The sequence below is a fragment of the Taudactylus pleione genome, unplaced genomic scaffold (assembly GCF_031769625.1).
Source record: "Taudactylus pleione unplaced genomic scaffold, aTauple2 ptg000730l, whole genome shotgun sequence".
NCBI classification, from domain to species: domain Eukaryota; kingdom Metazoa; phylum Chordata; class Amphibia; order Anura; family Myobatrachidae; genus Taudactylus; species Taudactylus pleione.
In genome coordinates, this window is record NW_028285132.1 from 426415 (window position 1) to 446552 (window position 20138).

General features: G+C 46.0%; 2 protein-coding genes across 2 annotated transcripts in view; one reads left to right on the top strand and one right to left on the bottom strand.

Annotated features, from left to right (window-relative positions):
* The window catches only part of LOC148477270 (uncharacterized), a 101039-nt gene that overhangs the window by 74968 nt on the left and 5933 nt on the right, over window positions 1–20138 (top strand). The gene's annotated exons all lie outside the window — the stretch shown is intronic.
* LOC148477271 (uncharacterized) overlaps window positions 42–20138 on the bottom strand; it is an 80192-nt gene continuing 60095 nt past the window's right edge. The window contains exon 5 of the mRNA XM_088456954.1: window positions 42–1343. Within this exon, the coding sequence (XP_088313080.1) occupies window positions 848–1343 (496 nt within the window). The 3' untranslated portion in view covers window positions 42–847. The remainder of the gene's footprint in view (window positions 1344–20138) is intronic.

Below are 20138 nucleotides of genomic sequence, written 5' to 3' on the forward strand. Positions count from 1 at the left end.
AACCACATGTAAGATCTCTCTGTATATTCTGATACTGGAATCATACTGATATATAATATATACACACAATGGTTAGCATTACTGCCTCACAGCACTAATATTGTGGGTTCAATTCCCACTACGGCCCTAACTGTGTGGAGTTTGTATGTTCTCCCTGTGCTTGCGTGGGGTTCCTCCGGGTGCTCTGGTTTCCTCCCACACTCCAAAAATATACTTTTAGGCTAATTGGCCCCCAACAAAAATGAACCCTAGTGTGTATGTGTGTGAGCATGTGATAGGGAATATAGAGTGTAAGCTCCACTGGGACAGGAACTGATGTGAAGGGACAAATATTCTCTATAAAGCGCTGCAGAATATGTGTGCGCTATATAAATAACATAATAAATAAAAATAATATACACACACACACATATAAACAAAGAGGTAGAAATTTACATACGAAAGGTCACAAAGAGGATTATAACAAATATCTAGGTGGTTGGTAGGACCAGATGAAGGGGTTCTTGACTATCTAGTCTCAAAGATCAGAGAGTATCAGATAATAGTGATGAGTTTGACTGAGTAGTTTAAACCATCTGGGTGGAGTGAATTCAGTTAGAACATCCACATCACCTCCTGATGGCACAGATGGCAAAATCTGTCACCACCCCTGGGAATCTTCATATTAAATACTATACATTTTAATGTTGCTTTATCAAGCCCTATATTATTTATTGTTGTTTAGATTTCCCTAGCGCTGTACATTCCTCCTCTTTTTATATTAATGACACATCCCAATTATCTGCGGATGGATAACTTAAAATGTTAGAATACTGTGAGTGTAGTGTTGCTACATCCCTGTTTTGTATCATAGAAATGCTTTTCGCCTGTGTGAGAGCTGATGTTTAACAAGGCTCGATCTATATGTAAAACATTTCCCACACTCAGAACATGGAAATGGTTTCTCACCTGTGTGATTTCTCTGATGTCTAACTAGATCGGATTTCTGTGTAAAACATTTCCCACACTCAGAACAGGGAAATGGTTTCTCACCTGTGTGACTTCTCTGATGTCTAACAAGATATGATTGCCGTGTAAAATATTTCCCACACTCAGAACATGGAAATGGCCTCTCACCTGTGTGACGTTTCTGATGTGTAACAAGATGTGATTTCTGTGTAAAACATTTCTCACACTCAGAGCATGGAAATGGTTTCTCCCCTGTGTGACATCTCTGATGTATAATTAGATGTGATTTTTGAGTAAAACATTTCCCACACTCAGAACATGGAAATAGTTTCTCACCTCTGTGACTTCTCTCATGTCTAACAAGAAACAATTTACATGTAAAACACTTCCCACACCCAGAACAGGAAAATATTGTAGCAGGTATATGAACTGCACTATGTGTAATAAAAGCGATAGTATCAATAGAATAGTCCTTGTGATTGGAGGGATCAGATGATATATCTGGATGTATATTTAGCATAATCGATCTGTCTCCTGGAGATTCCTGTGTGATATCTTCTAATTTAATATCTGTAGACAAGATGAGATCTTCCTCCAAGTCATTCCTGCTTGTGCGTCCATCTGCTGGAAATACAATAAATGTTGTATTATTATTAATTAGAGCTCTTTATACAGTGCATACACATTACACAGCACCTTACAGAGAATATTTAGTCATTCACATCAGTCCCTGCCCCAGTGGAGCTTACACTCTATATTCCCTACCACATGGATACACATATACACGCACTAGGTTTATTGTGTGTCAGGAGCCAATCAACCTACTACTATGATTTTTGGAGGGTTGGAGGAAACACATACAAACTCCACATTGATAGCACCTTATATTAGAATTAAACTCATGACTTCAGTGTAGTGAGAAAGTAATGTTAACCATTACACCACTGTGTTACTATTATGAATGAAGATATTTGTTTAATTTGCAGGTACAAACTATGGGTCTCGTTCCGAGAGATGTTTGCACATCTGCGCATGCGTACGGTTTCTAATTCGCATGCGCGAACCAGTCAGTGCGGCCGAAAATCGTTTGTTCGCTAAATAGCGAATGCCTGCTAATTTGAGTGACAGGAGGAGGCGTATGTGGGTGGTAACAGGGGAAGGTGCTTGATAACGGGGAGTGGAGATCAGAACGCAGGCGTGCTTAAAGGTCAAAACGGGCGTTTTATGGGTGTGCATAATTAATACAGCAGCGTCATTGACCACGTCACTTGGTTGTTTTAAAGTCAGAACTGCTCGCAATATAGCGGTAGGAAAAACCAGCCACAAGAATAGCGAGCAGTTCATACGCTGTTCGATGTACTCGATTAATCTATTAAATAGCGGACATGACGTATGATGCGAGCGGCCAGGGGGCGTATTTTTCAAAAAAACGACAGCATGTTTTGTTCGCTCGTTCAGACTTAGAGGCGTCAACAGACCGCAAAGAGCGAACGGTTCATTTAAATAGCCACCCCCTTTATCAGAACGACCGTTCGCAAATAGCGACCGGCTCTGAAACAGACCCAATGACCACATTATTACATTTACAAGTGTACAAATAAATGAACATATTAAATATTGGCTTATAAAGCCACACCCACATTAACAGCAATTTCATACATGCAGATGGCACATCACCAATGGATATCTTCCCCCAAATGCTGGGTAACGTTCCCTAGCCATCATCACAGAGCATAAGCCTCATTAGCCAGTGACATTGGTGAACCACAATACCCATCTAGACCTCCCTCACACATACACACAGGAAACTTGTGGGCTAATTTCCAACAACTGCGTCCACACTACACAAAGTTCTCCAGGTGGATATATATGTAGCAAAAGCAGCCTCTATATGGTCCTCTGGTCATCCTCAGGGAGAGCAGCCCCACCAGTCATGTTACCAACAGGGTAATGAGTCACTGTATATAACCGCTGAGAGGGAAGGAGAGCGATAGGACAGAGCAACACAGAATGATGGCGGCATAGAGCGGGGGAGGCAGCAGGACAGGGTAGGGGAATGGTGCAGGGCACAGAGCGGAGGAGGCAGCAGGACAGGGTAGGGGAATGGCACAGGGCACAGAGCGGGGGAGGCAGCAGGACAGGGTAGGGGAATGGTGCAGGGCACAAAGCATGGGAGGCAGCAGGACAGGGTAGGGGAATGGTGCAGGGCACAGAGCGGGGGAGGCAGAAGGACAGGGTAGGGGAATGGTGCAGGGCACAGAGCGGGGGAGGCAGCGGGACAGGGTAGAGGAATGGTGCAGGGCACAGAGCGGGGGAGGCAGCAGGACAGGGTATGGGAATGGTGCAGGGTACAGAGCGGGGGAGGCAGCAGGACAGGGTAGGGGAATGGTGCAAGGCACAGAGCAGGGGAGGCAGCAGGACAGGGTAGGGGAATGGCACAGGGCACAGAACGGGGGAGGCAGCAGGACAGGGTAGGGGAATGCTGCAGGGCACAGAGCGGGGGAGGCAGCAGGACAGGGTAGGGGAATGCTGCAGGGCACAGAGCATGGGAGGCAGCAGGACAGGGTAGGGGAATGGTGCATGGCACAGAGCGGGGAAGGCAGCAGGACAGGGTAGGGGAATGATGCAGGGCACAGAGCGGGGGAGGCAGTAGGACAGGGTAGGGGAATGGTGCAGGGCACAGAGCGGGGGAGGCAGCAGGACAGGGCAGGGGAATGGTGCAGAGCACAGAGTGGGGGAGGCAGCACGACAGGGTAGGGGAATAGTACAGAGCAGGGGAGGCAGCAGGACAGGGTAGGGGAATGGTGCAGGACACAGAGCGGGGGAGGCAGCAGGACAGAGTACGGGAATGGCACAGAGCGGGGGAGGCATCAGGACAGAGTAGGGGAATGGCACAGAGCGGGGGAGGCAGTAGGACAGGGTAGGGGAATGACGCAGGGCACAGAGCATGGGAGGCAGCAGGACAGGGTAGGGGAATGGTGCAGGGCACAGAGCGGGGGAGGCAGAAGGACAGGGTAGAGGAATGGTGCAGGGCACAGAGCGGGGGAGGCAGCAGGACAGGGTATGGGAATGGTGCAGGGCACAGACTGGCAACAGTAGAGTGATGAAGACAGCAGAAGGGCAGAGCAGGATACAGAGACTGGTCAGCAGATAAAGTGCAACAGTACAGAGCATCCAAGCATCAAGACTGGAGGGAGCCATTGAGCAATGACGGGTGTGTGGTTATAGCTCTGTGTGTGTGTGTGAGAAGGTGGAGTTTGTGTGACGTGTGTTGTGATGTGTAGTATACTGTAAACCAGTCAGTCACATAATATTACTCAAGGAAGATAATGGCTATTATCACATGTAGTAGTGCTGGAAGAGGATCATGGGTAATGTCACATAGGGTCTCATTACCTTAACCAGTGATTTAATCATTATAGTGACATCCCTTGTACTGATGTATGAGATACACCAGAGAGTGTAGGGAGGAGACTGGTCAGATCTCTGGGCTGGTAACACACAGTGACATGATGTGAGGGGGAGAGCAGGAGTATAATAGGGGCTGATGGCTCCTGATGTATGAGATACACCAGAGAGTGTGGGGAGGAGACTGGTCAGATCTCTGGGCTGGTAACACACAGTGACATGATGTGAGGGGGAGAGCAGGAGTATAATAGGGGCTGATGGCTCCTGATGTATGAGATACACCAGAGAGTGTGGGGAGGAGACTGGTCAGATCTCTGGGCTGGTAACATACAATGACATGATGTGAGGGGAGAGCAGGAGTGTAATAGGGGCTCATTTAACATACTAGTACATTTTGTATTGGGGAAGGAAATCCACTCAAAACTAGTAGAACATACAAATACCACACATATAATACACTGGTTAAAATCTAACTGAACACTCATTGTGCACAGAGAGAATATATGTCTCTTTCTGTAATAAGTGTTTATTACTCACCTGTACCGATATCTGTAGGGATTTCCTCCTCCTTACACTGCTGATCACCCCTCACATACGTCTCTTCTTCTCCCTCTATATCTTCTGCCTTCATATCAGTCACATGCGTCTCTTCTTCTCCCTCTATATCTGCTGCCTTTATATCAGTCACATACGTCTCTTCTTCTCCCTCTATATCTTCTGCCTTTATATCAGTCACATACGTCTCTTCTTCTCTCTCTATATCTTCTGCCTTTATATCAGTCACATACGTCTCTTCTTCTCCCTCTATATCTTCTGCCTTTATATCAGTCACGTACGTCTCTTCTTCTCCCTCTGCCTTTATATCAGTCACATACGGCTCTTCTCCCTCTATATCTGCCGCCTTCATATCAGTCACATACGTCTCTTCTTCTCCCTCTATATCTTCCGCCTTCATATCAGTCACATACGTCTCTTCTTCTCCCTCTGCCTTTATATCAGTCACATACGTCTCTTCTTCGCCCTCTGTATCTTCTACCATAATATCATTCAGATCTTCACTCTAAATAACCCACAAAATAAAATTGTATTAGATGCACACAGGTGATATAATGAAATATTGGATTTTTGTACTTGCATTATTAATCCTTCTCTCTCAGTCCTCTTAAGGACACTGGATACTATGAGGTACAGAGTGTGGTGACAGGAGAAAGGTCACTTTATATTACCCAGAAACCCTCATACTCTTGCTGGTGTCTCTGCTCCGCACTCTCTGCCCCAGAGTATCCACTGTCTCCAAACTAGATTTCAGAGAAAACAGCAAATTATGTACCTGAAAATTAATTTTATTTAATGTTCTCCATGGTAGCTCTTACAGTGGGTTAAATTCCTTTTAACTTAGCGAGTTACAAGTTTATAAAAACACATCCAATAGGATGGTATATAATACGTCTCCTCCTCTTTCCAGCATTGCGGAAGTTCATCAGTGGATGTGCAAGATGTCTGAAAGACCTAGTGCCCTTGTATCCTCATCCTTTGACACTGTAAAGCTGGGGCAGACCTAGCAGTTGCAGCTAGGTGATTACTAGTGCTATCCAGACTATGTTTGCACACGATGCTAGGTGATACAGTATACTTGTGTGTGACTACCCTCTTCTGCTCTTCCTGCTGATACAGTGTACAGATTCCAGCTGGTGTGTAACTACCTGTAACTACCTTCTGCTGTTCCTGCTGATACAGGGCCTGGTTCAACTTGAATCGCAAAATTGCAAACGAATGCACCCGATCAATTGTGTTCTGCTCATGCATCGCAGTGCGCGTGCATGAACACTTCACTGCGATCGGGAAAGTGATCGCAGTGAGTGCGCAGACCCACCGCATAAGGATTGAAAGGAAGTGCCATTTGAAGGTGGTGATCGGCGAAACGCAGGCATGCCATTGCGTTAGAACGCCGCTGCAGGGGCATGCATAAATTAGCCAATGCGATGGCTTTGCGCAGCCTGAGCTTTAGATGCATGCAGGAAGTTAAGCAATTTCAGAGTATGGTACAGTGTACAGATCCCAGCTGGTGTGCGACTACCCGCTTCTGCTCCTCCTGCTGATACAGTGTACAGATCCCAGCTGGTGTGCGACTACCCGCTTCTGCTCCTCCTGCTGATACAGCGTACAGATCCCAGCTGGTGTGTGACTACCCGCTTCTGCTCTTCCTGCTGATACAGTGTACAGATCCCAGCTGGTGTGCGACTACCCGCTTCAGCTCCTCCTGCTGATACAGTGTACAGATCCCAGCTGGTGTGTGACTACTCGCTTCTGCTCTTCCTGCTGATACATTGTACAGATCCCAGCTGGTGTGTGACTACCCGCTTCTGCTCTTCCTGCTGATACAGTGTACAGATCCCAGCTGGTGTGTGACTACCCGCTTCTGCTCTTCCTATGGATACAGTGTACAGATCCCAGCTGGTGTGTGACTACCTGCTTGTGCTCTTCCGGCTGATACAGTGTACAGATCCCATCATCACGTCCTTGTATAGACCCCTGTGTTCCTCTTTATACTCCCCCTCCTGCATGGAGACATCCTGACACCTTATAGGAACTTGACACACACAATGATACAGTCATCACCCAGACACATCCCCTGGTGTTACTGTATAATGTCCCATTCCCAGCAGTCACCTCTCCGGTCATCACCCAGACACATCCCCTGGTGTTACTGTATAATGTCCCATTCCCATCAGTCACCTCTCCGGTCATCACCCAGACACATCCCCTGGTGTTACTGTATAATGTCCCATTCCCAGCAGTCACCTCTCCAGTCAGCAGCTGAATGATCTTGTTGGCGAGTTCCTGGATCTTCTGGTCATTGTCTCTCTCATGTATCAGTGAGCGAGGTGGAGGCACCATGATGGAGGCATAGCTGGGGGGTGTCTCACACTCACCAGATGTCTTATTGACCAATGTGTATTCCTGTGTTTTGAGGGAGACATCAATAGAAAGATACAGTCAGGTGCATAAATATTGGGACATTGACAGAATTTTCATATTTTGGCCTCTATTCACCACCACAATGGCTTTGAAATGAAACAAACAAGATGTGCTTTAACTGCAGACTTTCAGATTTAATTTCAGGGTAATTACATCCAAATCAGGTGAACGGTGTAGGAATTACAACGGTTTCTATATGTGCCTCACACTTTTTAAGGGGCCAAAAGTAATGGGACTATCAACTCAAAAGCTATTTCATGGACAGGTGTGGGCTATTCCCTCGTTATTTCATTATCAATTAAGCAGGTAAAAGGTCTGGAGTTGATTCTAGGTGTGACTGTATATTAAACTTATCATAGGTCCTTTAAGAACGGAGGGACTAATACTATTATTTGAAAGCATCTACATACTGCTTGGTTACAGCTGTGCTGACGAGAAGACTGAGGCACTGACACTATACCTGAGAAAGGCTATTGATATAAGTGATATCCCTGTGATACTCCCAGATCCACTCACCTCCCCAGTCATGTCCCTGTATTATTACTATAGATATAAGTGATGTCACTGTGACACTCCCAGATCCTCTCACCTCCCCAGTCATGTCCCTGTATTATTACTATAGATATAAGTGATGTCACTGTGACACTCCCAGATCCTCTCACCTCCCCAGTCATGTCCCTGTATTATTACTATAGATATAAGTGATGTCACTGTGACACTCCCAGATCCTCTCACCTCCCCAGTCATGTCCCTGTATTATTACTATAGATATAAGTGATGTCACTGACACTCCCAGACCCTCTCACCTCCCCAGTCATGTCCCTGTATTATTACTATAGATATAAGTGATGTCACTGTGACACTCCCAGATCCTCTCACCTCCCCAGTCATGTCCCTGTATTATTACTATAGATATAAGTGATGTCACTGTGACACTCCCAGATCCTCTCACCTCCCCAGTCATGTCCCTGTATTATTACTATAGATATAAGTGATGTCACTGTGACACTCCCAGATCCTCTCACCTCCCCAGTCATGTCCCTGTATTATTACTATAGATATAAGTGATGTCACTGACACTCCCAGACCCTCTCACCTCCCCAGTCATGTCCCTGTATTATTACTATAGATATAAGTGATGTCACTGTGACACTCCCAGATCCTCTCACCTCCCCAGTCATGTCCCTGTATTATTACTATAGATATAAGTGATGTCACTATGACACTCCCAGATCCTCTCACCTCCCCAGTCATATCCCTGTATTATTACTATAGATATAAGTGATGTCACTGTGACCCTCCCAGACCCTCTCACCTCCCCAGTCATGTCCCTGTATTATTACTATAGATATAAGTGATATCACTGTGATACTCCCAGACCCTCTCACCTCCCCAGTCATATCCCTGTATTATTACTATAGATATAAGTGATGTCACTGTGACACTCCCAGATCCTCTCACCTCCCCAGTCATATCCCTGTATTATTACTATAGATATAAGTGATGTCACTATGACACTCCCAGATCCTCTCACCTCCCCAGCCATATCCCTGTATTATTACTATAGATATAAGTGATGTCACTGTGACACTCCCAGATCCTCTCACCTCCCCAGTCATATCCCTGTATTATTACTATAGATATAAGTGATGTCACTGTGACCCTCCCAGACCCTCTCACCTCCCCAGTCATGTCCCTGTATTATTACTATAGATATAAGTGATGTCACTGTGACCCTCCCAGACCCTCTCACCTCCCCAGTCATGTCCCTGTATTATTACTATAGATATAAGTGATATCACTGTGATACTCCCAGACCCTCTCACCTCCCCAGTCAGCAGGTAGATGATATCCAGGGTGAGATTTAGTATCCTCTCAGTCATGTGACTCCTGTCCTTGTTCATCCTCCGTGATTTAAACAGGACACGTCTCACCCTCAAATGACTTCTAGTAAAGACTCTGATTCCTCACGTGTCTAAAAGTAAATATAATAATTATAATAAATATCAAAGTACATGTAACATATTCAAACATGACATACTGAGTAACTATTAAGCCCTAATCTTCCACGAATCCATATCACACACCTGTTACACAGTGATAACTATACACACAAGTCTCACACCTGATACACACTGATCACTATACACAGGTCACACACCTGATACACACTGATCACTATACACAGGTCACACACCTGATAACCAGTGATTACTACACACAGTATAAAATACACAAGTACACAACACCATATGACAAGATATTTCCCCAGGCCAGATCCCTCACAGCCCACCCACCTTTTCCTCCTCATTCCACCCTCAGGTCATTCTCCCCAGTAACCTGGGATAAAGTCTCTGCCCCCATCACCTTACCCTACTTCTCTGCTCCCCCTCCCCTAGTATATGCCCTCCGATAGTGCACCACATCTCCCAGTCCAGCCTCTCTCCCCCACTACTGCCCTATTCCTCTGTCTCCTAATATCTGGGCGACTTGGGTGCAATCACCCATCTTATTTTCTCTGCTCCCACATCTGCTATAATTACTGAGTGTCAGCAGTGTTGTACAGTCTGTGACTCCGCAGCTGTAGTGGGAGCATAAGTCCCAGCATGCCCTGTCATGCTGGAATCCACAGTTAGCCTACCACTGTAGAATGTACGTTAAATGTGTGACAATCCTGCCGGCCATGTTTGTGTAGCACAGGGGAGAGGCTGAAGCATGATAAAGCAGGATAATCACTTACACACTGAAGATCTAACAGTGTTTCCCATCTCTGATCCCTAATATAATAGAGTATTTTTTCCATATCTCCTTGCTAAATTACTGCCTGACACATTCTAAACGATCCACAGGTGGTGATAATCTCTCACTGGGGATTCTGCGAGGAAACCTGGAAAACATGCACGGTCATGGTTCCCTCAGGACTGATGCTGGAAAGTGCTGGGAGCAGTGGGAGCTCTAAACAGGTCGTGATAATTAGAGGAATGAAAAGAAAGCTAAGAAATCCTCAGACAGGTGAGGAGTCAGCAGGGCCTATTACAGAGGACGTCTGTGCATCATATACATCACCCGGTGTACACTATGGTGTCTCTCTGTGTATTCTGTCACTTCCACACTAATAACCACCTACTGAGGGTACTGACCACCAGCTACAGCTGCTACGTTCTGTATGGGGGTCTGAGTGCACCGGTCACCTCCCTATCTCTATAGTCTGTTACCCACCGAGCAGTGACTGCTCCAGCTGTATTATATGTAACACCAGGGTCTGCTGCACCTGTATTATATGTAACACCAAGGTCTGCTCTACCTGTATTATATGTAACACTAATAATCACCTACTAAGGGTACTGACCGCCACCTACAGCTGATACGTTCTGTATGGGGGTCTGAGTGCACCGGACACCTCTCTTTCTCTATAGTCTGTTACCCACCGAGCAGTGACTGCTCCAGCTGTATTATATGTAACACCAGGGTCTGCTCCACCTGTATTATATGTAACACTAATAACCACCTACTGAGGGTACTGACCGCCAGCTACAGCTGCTACGTTCTGCATGGGGGGGTCTGAGTGCACCGGACACCTCCCTATCTCTATAGTCTGTTACCCACCGAGCAGTGACTGCTCCAGCTGTATTATATGTAACACCAGGGTCTGCTGCACCTGTATTATATGTAACACCAGGGCCTGCTCAACCTGTATTATATGTAACACTAATAACCACCTACTGAGGGTACTGACCGCCAGCTACAGCTGATACGTTCTGTATGGGGGTCTGAGTGCACCGGACACCTCTCTTTCTCTATAGTCTGTTACCCACCGAGCAGTGACTGCTCCAGCTGTATTATATGTAACACCAGGGTCTGCTCCACCTGTATTATATGTAACACTAATAACCACCTACTGAGGGTACTGACCGCCAGCTACAGCTGCTACGTTCTGCATGGGGGGGTCTGAGTGCACCGGACACCTCCCTTTCTCTATAGTCTGTTACCGACCGAGCAGTGACTGCTCCAGCTGTATTATATGTAACACCAGGGTCTGCTCCAGCTGTATTATATGTAACACCAGGGTCTGCTCCAGCTGTATTATATGTAACACCAGGGTCTACTCCAGCTGTACTATATGTAACACCAGGGTCTGCTCCACCTGTATTATATGTAACACTAATAACCACCTACTGAGGGTACTGACCGCCAGCTACAGCTGCTACGTTCTGCATGGGGGTCTGAGTGCATCGGACACCTCCCTATCTCTATAGTCTGTTACCGACCGAGCAGTGACTGCTCCAGCTGTATTATATGTAACACCAGGGTCTGCTCCAGCTGTATTATATGTAACACCAGGGTCTGCTCCAACTGTATTATATGTAACACCAGGGTCTGCTCCACCTGTATTATATGTAACACCAGGGTCTGCTCCACCTGTATTATATGTAACACTAATAACCACCTACTGAGGGTAATGACCGCCAGCTACAGCTGCTACGTTCTGTATGGGGGGGTCTGAGTGCACCGGACACCTCCCTTTCTCTATAGTCTGTTACCGACCGAGCAGTGACTGCTCCAGCTGTATTATATGTAACACCAGGGTCTGCTGCACCTGTATTATATGTAACACCAAGGTCTGCTCTACCTGTATTATATGTAACACTAATAATCACCTACTAAGGGTACTGACCGCCACCTACAGCTGATACGTTCTGTATGGGGGTCTGAGTGCACCGGACACCTCTCTTTCTCTATAGTCTGTTACCCACCGAGCAGTGACTGCTCCAGCTGTATTATATGTAACACCAGGGTCTGCTCCACCTGTATTATATGTAACACTAATAACCACCTACTGAGGGTACTGACCGCCAGCTACAGCTGCTACGTTCTGCATGGGGGGGTCTGAGTGCACCGGACACCTCCCTTTCTCTATAGTCTGTTACCGACCGAGCAGTGACTGCTCCAGCTGTATTATATGTAACACCAGGGTCTGCTCCACCTGTATTATATGTAACACCAGGGCCTGCTCAACCTGTATTATATGTAACACTAATAACCACCTACTGAGGGTACTGACCGCCAGCTACAGCTGATACGTTCTGTATGGGGGTCTGAGTGCACCGGACACCTCTCTTTCTCTATAGTCTGTTACCCACCGAGCAGTGACTGCTCCAGCTGTATTATATGTAACACCAGGGTCTGCTCCACCTGTATTATATGTAACACTAATAACCACCTACTGAGGGTACTGACCGCCAGCTACAGCTGCTACGTTCTGCATGGGGGGGTCTGAGTGCACCGGACACCTCCCTTTCTCTATAGTCTGTTACCGACCGAGCAGTGACTGCTCCAGCTGTATTATATGTAACACCAGGGTCTGCTCCAGCTGTATTATATGTAACACCAGGGTCTGCTCCAGCTGTATTATATGTAACACCAGGGTCTACTCCAGCTGTACTATATGTAACACCAGGGTCTGCTCCACCTGTATTATATGTAACACTAATAACCACCTACTGAGGGTACTGACCGCCAGCTACAGCTGCTACGTTCTGCATGGGGGGGTCTGAGTGCACCGGACACCTCCCTTTCTCTATAGTCTGTTACCGACCGAGCAGTGACTGCTCCAGCTGTATTATATGTAACACCAGGGTCTGCTCCAGCTGTATTATATGTAACACCAGGGTCTGCTCCAGCTGTATTATATGTAACACCAGGGTCTACTCCAGCTGTACTATATGTAACACCAGGGTCTGCTCCACCTGTATTATATGTAACACTAATAACCACCTACTGAGGGTACTGACCGCCAGCTACAGCTGCTACGTTCTGCATGGGGGGGTCTGAGTGCACCGGACACCTCCCTTTCTCTATAGTCTGTTACCGACCGAGCAGTGACTGCTCCAGCTGTATTATATGTAACACCAGGGTCTGCTCCAGCTGTATTATATGTAACACCAGGGTCTGCTCCAGCTGTATTATATGTAACACCAGGGTCTACTCCAGCTGTACTATATGTAACACCAGGGTCTGCTCCACCTGTATTATATGTAACACTAATAACCACCTACTGAGGGTAATGACCGCCAGCTACAGCTGCTACGTTCTGTATGGGGGGGTCTGAGTGCACCGGACACCTCCCTTTCTCTATAGTCTGTTACCCACCGAGCAGTGACTGCTCCACCTGTATTATATATAACACCAGCGTCTGCTCCACCTGTATTTGATAAGTAATAAAATGGTCTGCTCCACCTGTAGTATATGAAACACTGGAAGCTGATCCACCTGTATGATGGTAATGCAGCACATAGGTCTGCTCCAGTTGTACCTACCCTCCAACATGAGCCCTTCCATCCGGTACAAAATGCTCTGCTCCTGGTCGTCCTTCTTAACTGATGAATGCAGACACCTGTGTTGAACTATTTAATAGATGAGACGGGTGTTTCACCACAGGTGTCTGCAATCATCAATTAAGAAGGACGTCCAGGAGCAGAGCATTTGGTACCGGATGGAAGAAGTCATGTTGGAGGGTCTGTTTGTATTATATGTAGCACTGGAGTCTGCTCCACCTGTAATATATGTTACACTGAAATCTAACCTACCTGTATAATGTTAATGCAGCGCCAAAGCTGTATTATAATAACAACAGTCTGCAGTGCATCACCTGTCATATATAACATTGGAGTCTGCTCCCCCTATATAACACAAATAAACACCATTACCTGCTGCCAGACACAACAATGGCCGCTCTCTGCCTCCTCCTCCTACTGACACTGTATCCAGTAACGTAAGATGCCGTTCTAGAAGAAGAAACGCCCCTCTAGATAGCCACGCCCCTCTCATCTCCGTGTAGCTATGGCTACTGTCTGCCCCGCCCCTCTTATCATAGCTACCGTCCTCCACTCCGCTCCACTCCTTCCCCTCAGTGCTGTGATTGGCAGCAGCGAGTAGCCAATCACACGGCACAAGGTAGGAAGGACGTCCTGTAACTAAGCAGCCACCTCCACCTGCCGCTCTCAGCTTCATCACTAGAGTAACAGATGTATAGTATAATGGTGTCCTCACGTAAGGTGACCGGCGGCCATATTCTTATAGTCTCCCAGTCACAGAGCAGAGGGGGCGGGGCCACAGGGGCTTTAGCTGCCATTTTGTCATAGACATTCCTGACATAGACATTCCATTCCAGGTAACGTGTCCTGTATATATTATATTATTATTATATAGGGGGGAGAGGACCGTCAAGTGATATATGAGGGGGAATAACACAGCTCCCAGCACACACTGATATGTGGTATTATTATTATATAGGGGGGAGGGGACTGTACAGTGATATATGATGGGGAATAACACAGCTCCCAGCACACACTGATATGTGGTATTATTATTATTATATAGGGGAGAGAGGGGACCGTACAGTGATATATGAGGGGGAATAACACAGCTTCCAGCGCACACTGATATGTGTATTATTATTATATAGGGGAGAGGGGACTGTACAGTGATATATGAGGGGGAATAACACAGCTCCCAGCACACACTGATATGTGGTATTATTATTATATAGGGGGGAGGGGACCGTACAGTGATATATGAGGGGGAATAACACAGCTCCCAGCACACACTGATATGTGGTATTATTATTATATAGGGGAGAGGGGTCTGTACAGTGATATATGAGGGGGCATAACACAGCTCCCAGCACACACTGATATGTGGTACTATTATTATATAGGGGAGAGGAGACTGTACAGTGATATATGAGGGGGAATAATACAGCTCCCAAATCACACTATGTGGTATTATTATTATATAGGGGGGAGGGGACTGTACAGTGATATATGAGGCGGAATAACACAGCTCCTTGCACACACTGATATGTGGTATTATTATTATATAGGGGAGAGGGGTCTGTACAGTGATGTATGAGGTGGAATAACACAGCTCCCAGCACACACTATGTGTATTATTATTATTATATAGGGGAGAGGGGACTGTACAGTGATATATGAGGGGGAATAACACAGCTCCCAGCACACACTGATATGTTGTATTATTATTATATAGGGGAGAGGAGACCGTAGTGATGTATGAAGGGGAATAACACAGCTCCCAACACACACTATGTGGTATTATTATATAGGGGGGAGGGGACTGTACAGTGATATATGAGGGGGAATAACAGCTCACAGCACACACTGATATGTGGTATTATTATTATATAGGGGAGAGGTGACTGTACAGTGATATATGAGGGGGAATAACACAGCTCCCAGCACGCACTGATATGTGGTATTATTATAAAGGGGAGAGGGGTCTGTACAGTGATTTTTGAGGAGGAATATCACAGTTCCCAGCACACACTTATATGTGGTATTATTATTATATAGGGGAGGGGACTGTACAGTGATATATGAGGGGGAATAACACAGCTCCCAGCACACACTGATATGTGGTATTATTATTATATAGGGGAGGGGACTGTACAGTGATATATGAGGGGGAATAGCACAGCTTCCAGCACACACTGATATGTGGTATTATTATTATATAGGGGGAGAGGGGACTGTACAGTGATATATGAGGGGGAATGACACAGCTCCCAGCATATACTGATATGTGGTATTATTATTATATAGGGGGGAGTGGACTGTACAGTGATATATGAGGGGGAATGACACAGCTCCCAGCACACACTGATATGTGGTATTATTATATAGGGTTGTTTAGGACAGAACAAGAAAGGAATCAGTATGACATACCGACACTTGGGTCCCAGGCAGTCAGAATCCCGGCGCCTGGGTCCCGAAAGGGTTAACATACCGTACCCTATACCTAACTCTCCCCCTAGTGCCTAACCCCTAAACCTAATCATGCCCCCCCCCCATATTTATTGGGGACAAATTTCATATCAGCGGTACTGGATGGTAATTATATGTGCAATGGGACACCAGTGACATATATCAGTCTGAACTTGTTGCTCTTATTTTCATTAGCACATTGGATACACCTGACGGAACTTGAATAGTTGTTATTGATACAGGATACGTATTTAGCTACACTATATTCATTGTTGCAGAATCCTGATAATACAGTGTCCTAGCTGATAGATTTTTTTCTTGCACATTTTTCACAAGGATCTAAATCCATATCGCTATCCATTTACTTGAGATTGTTGCGGCTATATGTGCAATGTGTGATATGTTTATTAGGTCGTAGGTCTATTGACCAGTTTAAGTCATTTATGACATTGTTCTTATGTATTGTTGGATAAAACCTTCAAACAGATTTTTATTTATTATTTTTATTGCCATTCTAAATGTGTATATTTTTTATGTGTATACAATAAACCTATATTGGGTAAATTAAACAAGCCTCCTCGTCTATAATACAGAGCACAACCTTTCACCATATGTATTTTTGTACCAGCGCAATCATTTTTGTTTCTCTATAATTCTTTTTGAGATCAATGATCTTTGGGTTTACTAGACCCTAATATTAACTGCAGCAGGTACAGATTTCAAAAGTAAGTTTGTATCTCACAACAGCGCCAGATTTTAGTAGCTTACTACTTATATTGAGTATAGATTAGTGCTACTGTGAAACTCACGTGGTGTCTAGTAGTGGAGGAAACGTTTCATTGAAATCTATGGGATTCAGGGCCTGATCCAGCACAGATCCCTGATGCTATCACGCACGCATCCGCTCACACAGTTCAGCTGCAAAAACATCGGTAACATTGAGAAACATCGGAGCCTCATGCAGCATTACGGCAGGTCAGACCTTACTCACACATTGCTAATCTTCCGGCACGCTATGAGACCTCAGACTGCGTATGCTGTTGCAATAGTTAATTTATGCACGCCCCTGCAATGACATTCAAACGCACTGGCACGCCTGCATTTGGCGGACCCCCACCATTACCACCCACAAACGATACTTCCTATCAATCACCGAGCCATGGGTCTGCATGGACACTGTGATCGCTTTCCCGATTGCAGTGACCAGTTTGCACGCTGCATGCGCAGAGCTCAAACATCGTGTGACTGCGTGCAAATTTGCTTCTGCGTTCCTTGCTGAATCAGGCCCTCAGTGCAATATTTATATGATCAATCCAGTGAAATCTTCACATTGTATTTGTGATTATATGCAATGCTGGTTCCGGCTGTGGAATTACAATCCAGGGAAAACAATCAATGACCAGCAGGGGGCGTGGTGAGAGACAGGAATAAATAGTCTGTGAGGCTGGTGCAGGTGGTTAAACAGGGGAGTGATATTAACTCCTGCATGTGAGGAGACAATGTCAGAATACACCAGCAGCACCTCTGGTGGCACAGAGGTACTGCAGGCCAGATACAAAATAAAGGACAGAGGGCCTGATTCAGAGCCGGACGCTCTGACCAGAGCGCTCGCTCTGAGTCAGGGCCCTCCTACCTAAAATTGGAGCAGCCTCCCCTCCTGGCCGCTCGCATAGCTGTGGGTAACCACCCACAGCATATGCGAGCGGCCAAAAAGATGGTCGCCATGGTCAAGACCATGGCGACCATCGGGCTTGCGACAAGACCCTGCGGTAGGGTCTCGCTGCTGCAAGCCCAGGAGTGCTTTTGGCTCTATCAGAGCCAAAAGCACTCCCACTGACATCACTAGTGATGTCAGTGGGGCCAGACCCAGACGGTAGGCGTTCCCATGGGAACGCCTCCGTCTGGGCAACTCACTCACCATCGACAGCATGACCCCTTTGGTGCGAGACCCATAACGACGGCTTGGCCGTCGCTATGCGGGTCTCGCGCATGCGCACGACGGAGCTTCCTCCGTCGTGCGCACTAGGGCACCATCGACCCGCTTGCGAGCGCTCGCGAGCGGGTCTAAATCAGGCCCAGTTTCCTAACACCGATGTAACTTATTTCTAGTGGTACAAAGAGCATTTGATATATGTCTTGGAAGAATAAAACCCCCAGCCAGGACCATTGGTGTAATCTTATGCAGTACAGCGTTGTGCGACAGCCCCTGAGTCTTATAGAGCTGGGTCACAGAAACCTCTCCCAGACACTGACCATGGCTCTATGGCTGGGGGGAAAGGGGAAACTTACTGGTCACTCAGTATTACATGTCTGACTGTTACATGTGTTCTCTGTGTTGTGTATTATATTTATTCTATTTATTTCTAGACAGTACTGCTGTGAGGAACCAGAGTCTTTATTACACATCACACAATTCTGTATTTTCTCTGATTCACTGAGGATGGACAAGGACAGTAGTAACAGGACTGAGAGGATCTTACATCTCACCCTGGAGATCATCTACGTGCTGACTGGGGAGGTGAGAGGGTCTGGGAGTGTGACATCACTTATATCTATAGTAATAATACAGGGACATGACTGGGGAGGTGAGGGGATCTGGGAGTGTGACATCACTTATATCTATAGTAATAATACAGGGACATGACTGGGAAAGTGAGAGGATCTGGGAGTGTCACAGTGACATCACATATCTATAGTAATAATACATGGACATGACTGGGAAAGTGAGAGGATCTGGGAGTGTCACAGTGACATCACTATAGTAATAATACAGGGACATGACTGGGTAGGTGAGGGGATCTGGGACTGTAATGCAAAGTTACCACCTGAATAAACACCTACATTTAGGTGGAGTTTAATTGACATTTTCATTGATGTCTCCTCATTACACAGGATTACACAGTAGTGAAGAAGACATCCGGTGACTGTGAGACACCCAGGAGCCATCCCCCTGTGTCAGGAGGACTAAGCAGGACCCAGAGCCCCATCTCAGTGCCTCCACCTCACTCACTGATACAAGGGAGACAGAATGACCAGAAGATCCTGGAACTTAGCAACAAGATAATTCAGCCGCTGACTGGAGAGGTGACTGTTGGGAATGGGACATTATACAGTAACACCAGGGGATGTGTCAGGGTGATGACTGCTGGGAATGGGACATTATACAGTAACACCAGGGGATGTGTCTGGGTGATGACTGGAGAGGTAACTGCTGGGAATGGGACATTATACAGTAACACCAGGGGATGTGTCTGGGTGATGACTGGGGAGGTGACTGCTGGAATGGGACATAATACAGTAACACCAGGGGATGTGTCTGGGTGATGACTGGAGAGGTGACTGCTGGGAATGGGATATTATACAGTAACACCAGGGATGTGCCTGGGTGATGACTGTATCATTGTGTGTGTCAGATTCCTATAAGGTGTCAGGATGTCACTGTCTATGTCTCCATGCAGGAGGAGGAATATATAGAGGAAAACAATGGTCTGTACAAGGACGTGATGATGGAGAAGAACCAGCCCCTCACATCACTGGGTAAGAGGAGAATGTCATTTATTTTACAGGGGAGAGCAGGTATGGGGACCATACACATCATCTGATAATCACATATATACAATGTACTCAGTCATTGCGTGTCTCCTACAGATGGACCCAGAAATACCCCAGAGAGATGTCCCTGTCCTCTTTATTTCCAGTATTATACAGAGAAGAATCACAGGAGTCCACAGGAGCATCAGGTAGCTGAGATTTAGTGTCTCACCAATATACTGTCACTAGAGCAGCTGTGTGTGTTTTATACACTCACATTATACTGTATAATCTCAAATAATGATATCAGACTTTATGCATTTTTTTTTCTCTGATTTAATTAGGGTGAAGATCTGATTAATATTAAGATAAATTATATAAAAGGAGAAGAAGAGACATTTGTGACTGATAAGGCAAAAGCTATAGAGGGAGAAGCAGAGACTTATGTGACTGATATGAAGGTAGAATATATAGAGGGAGAAGAAGAGA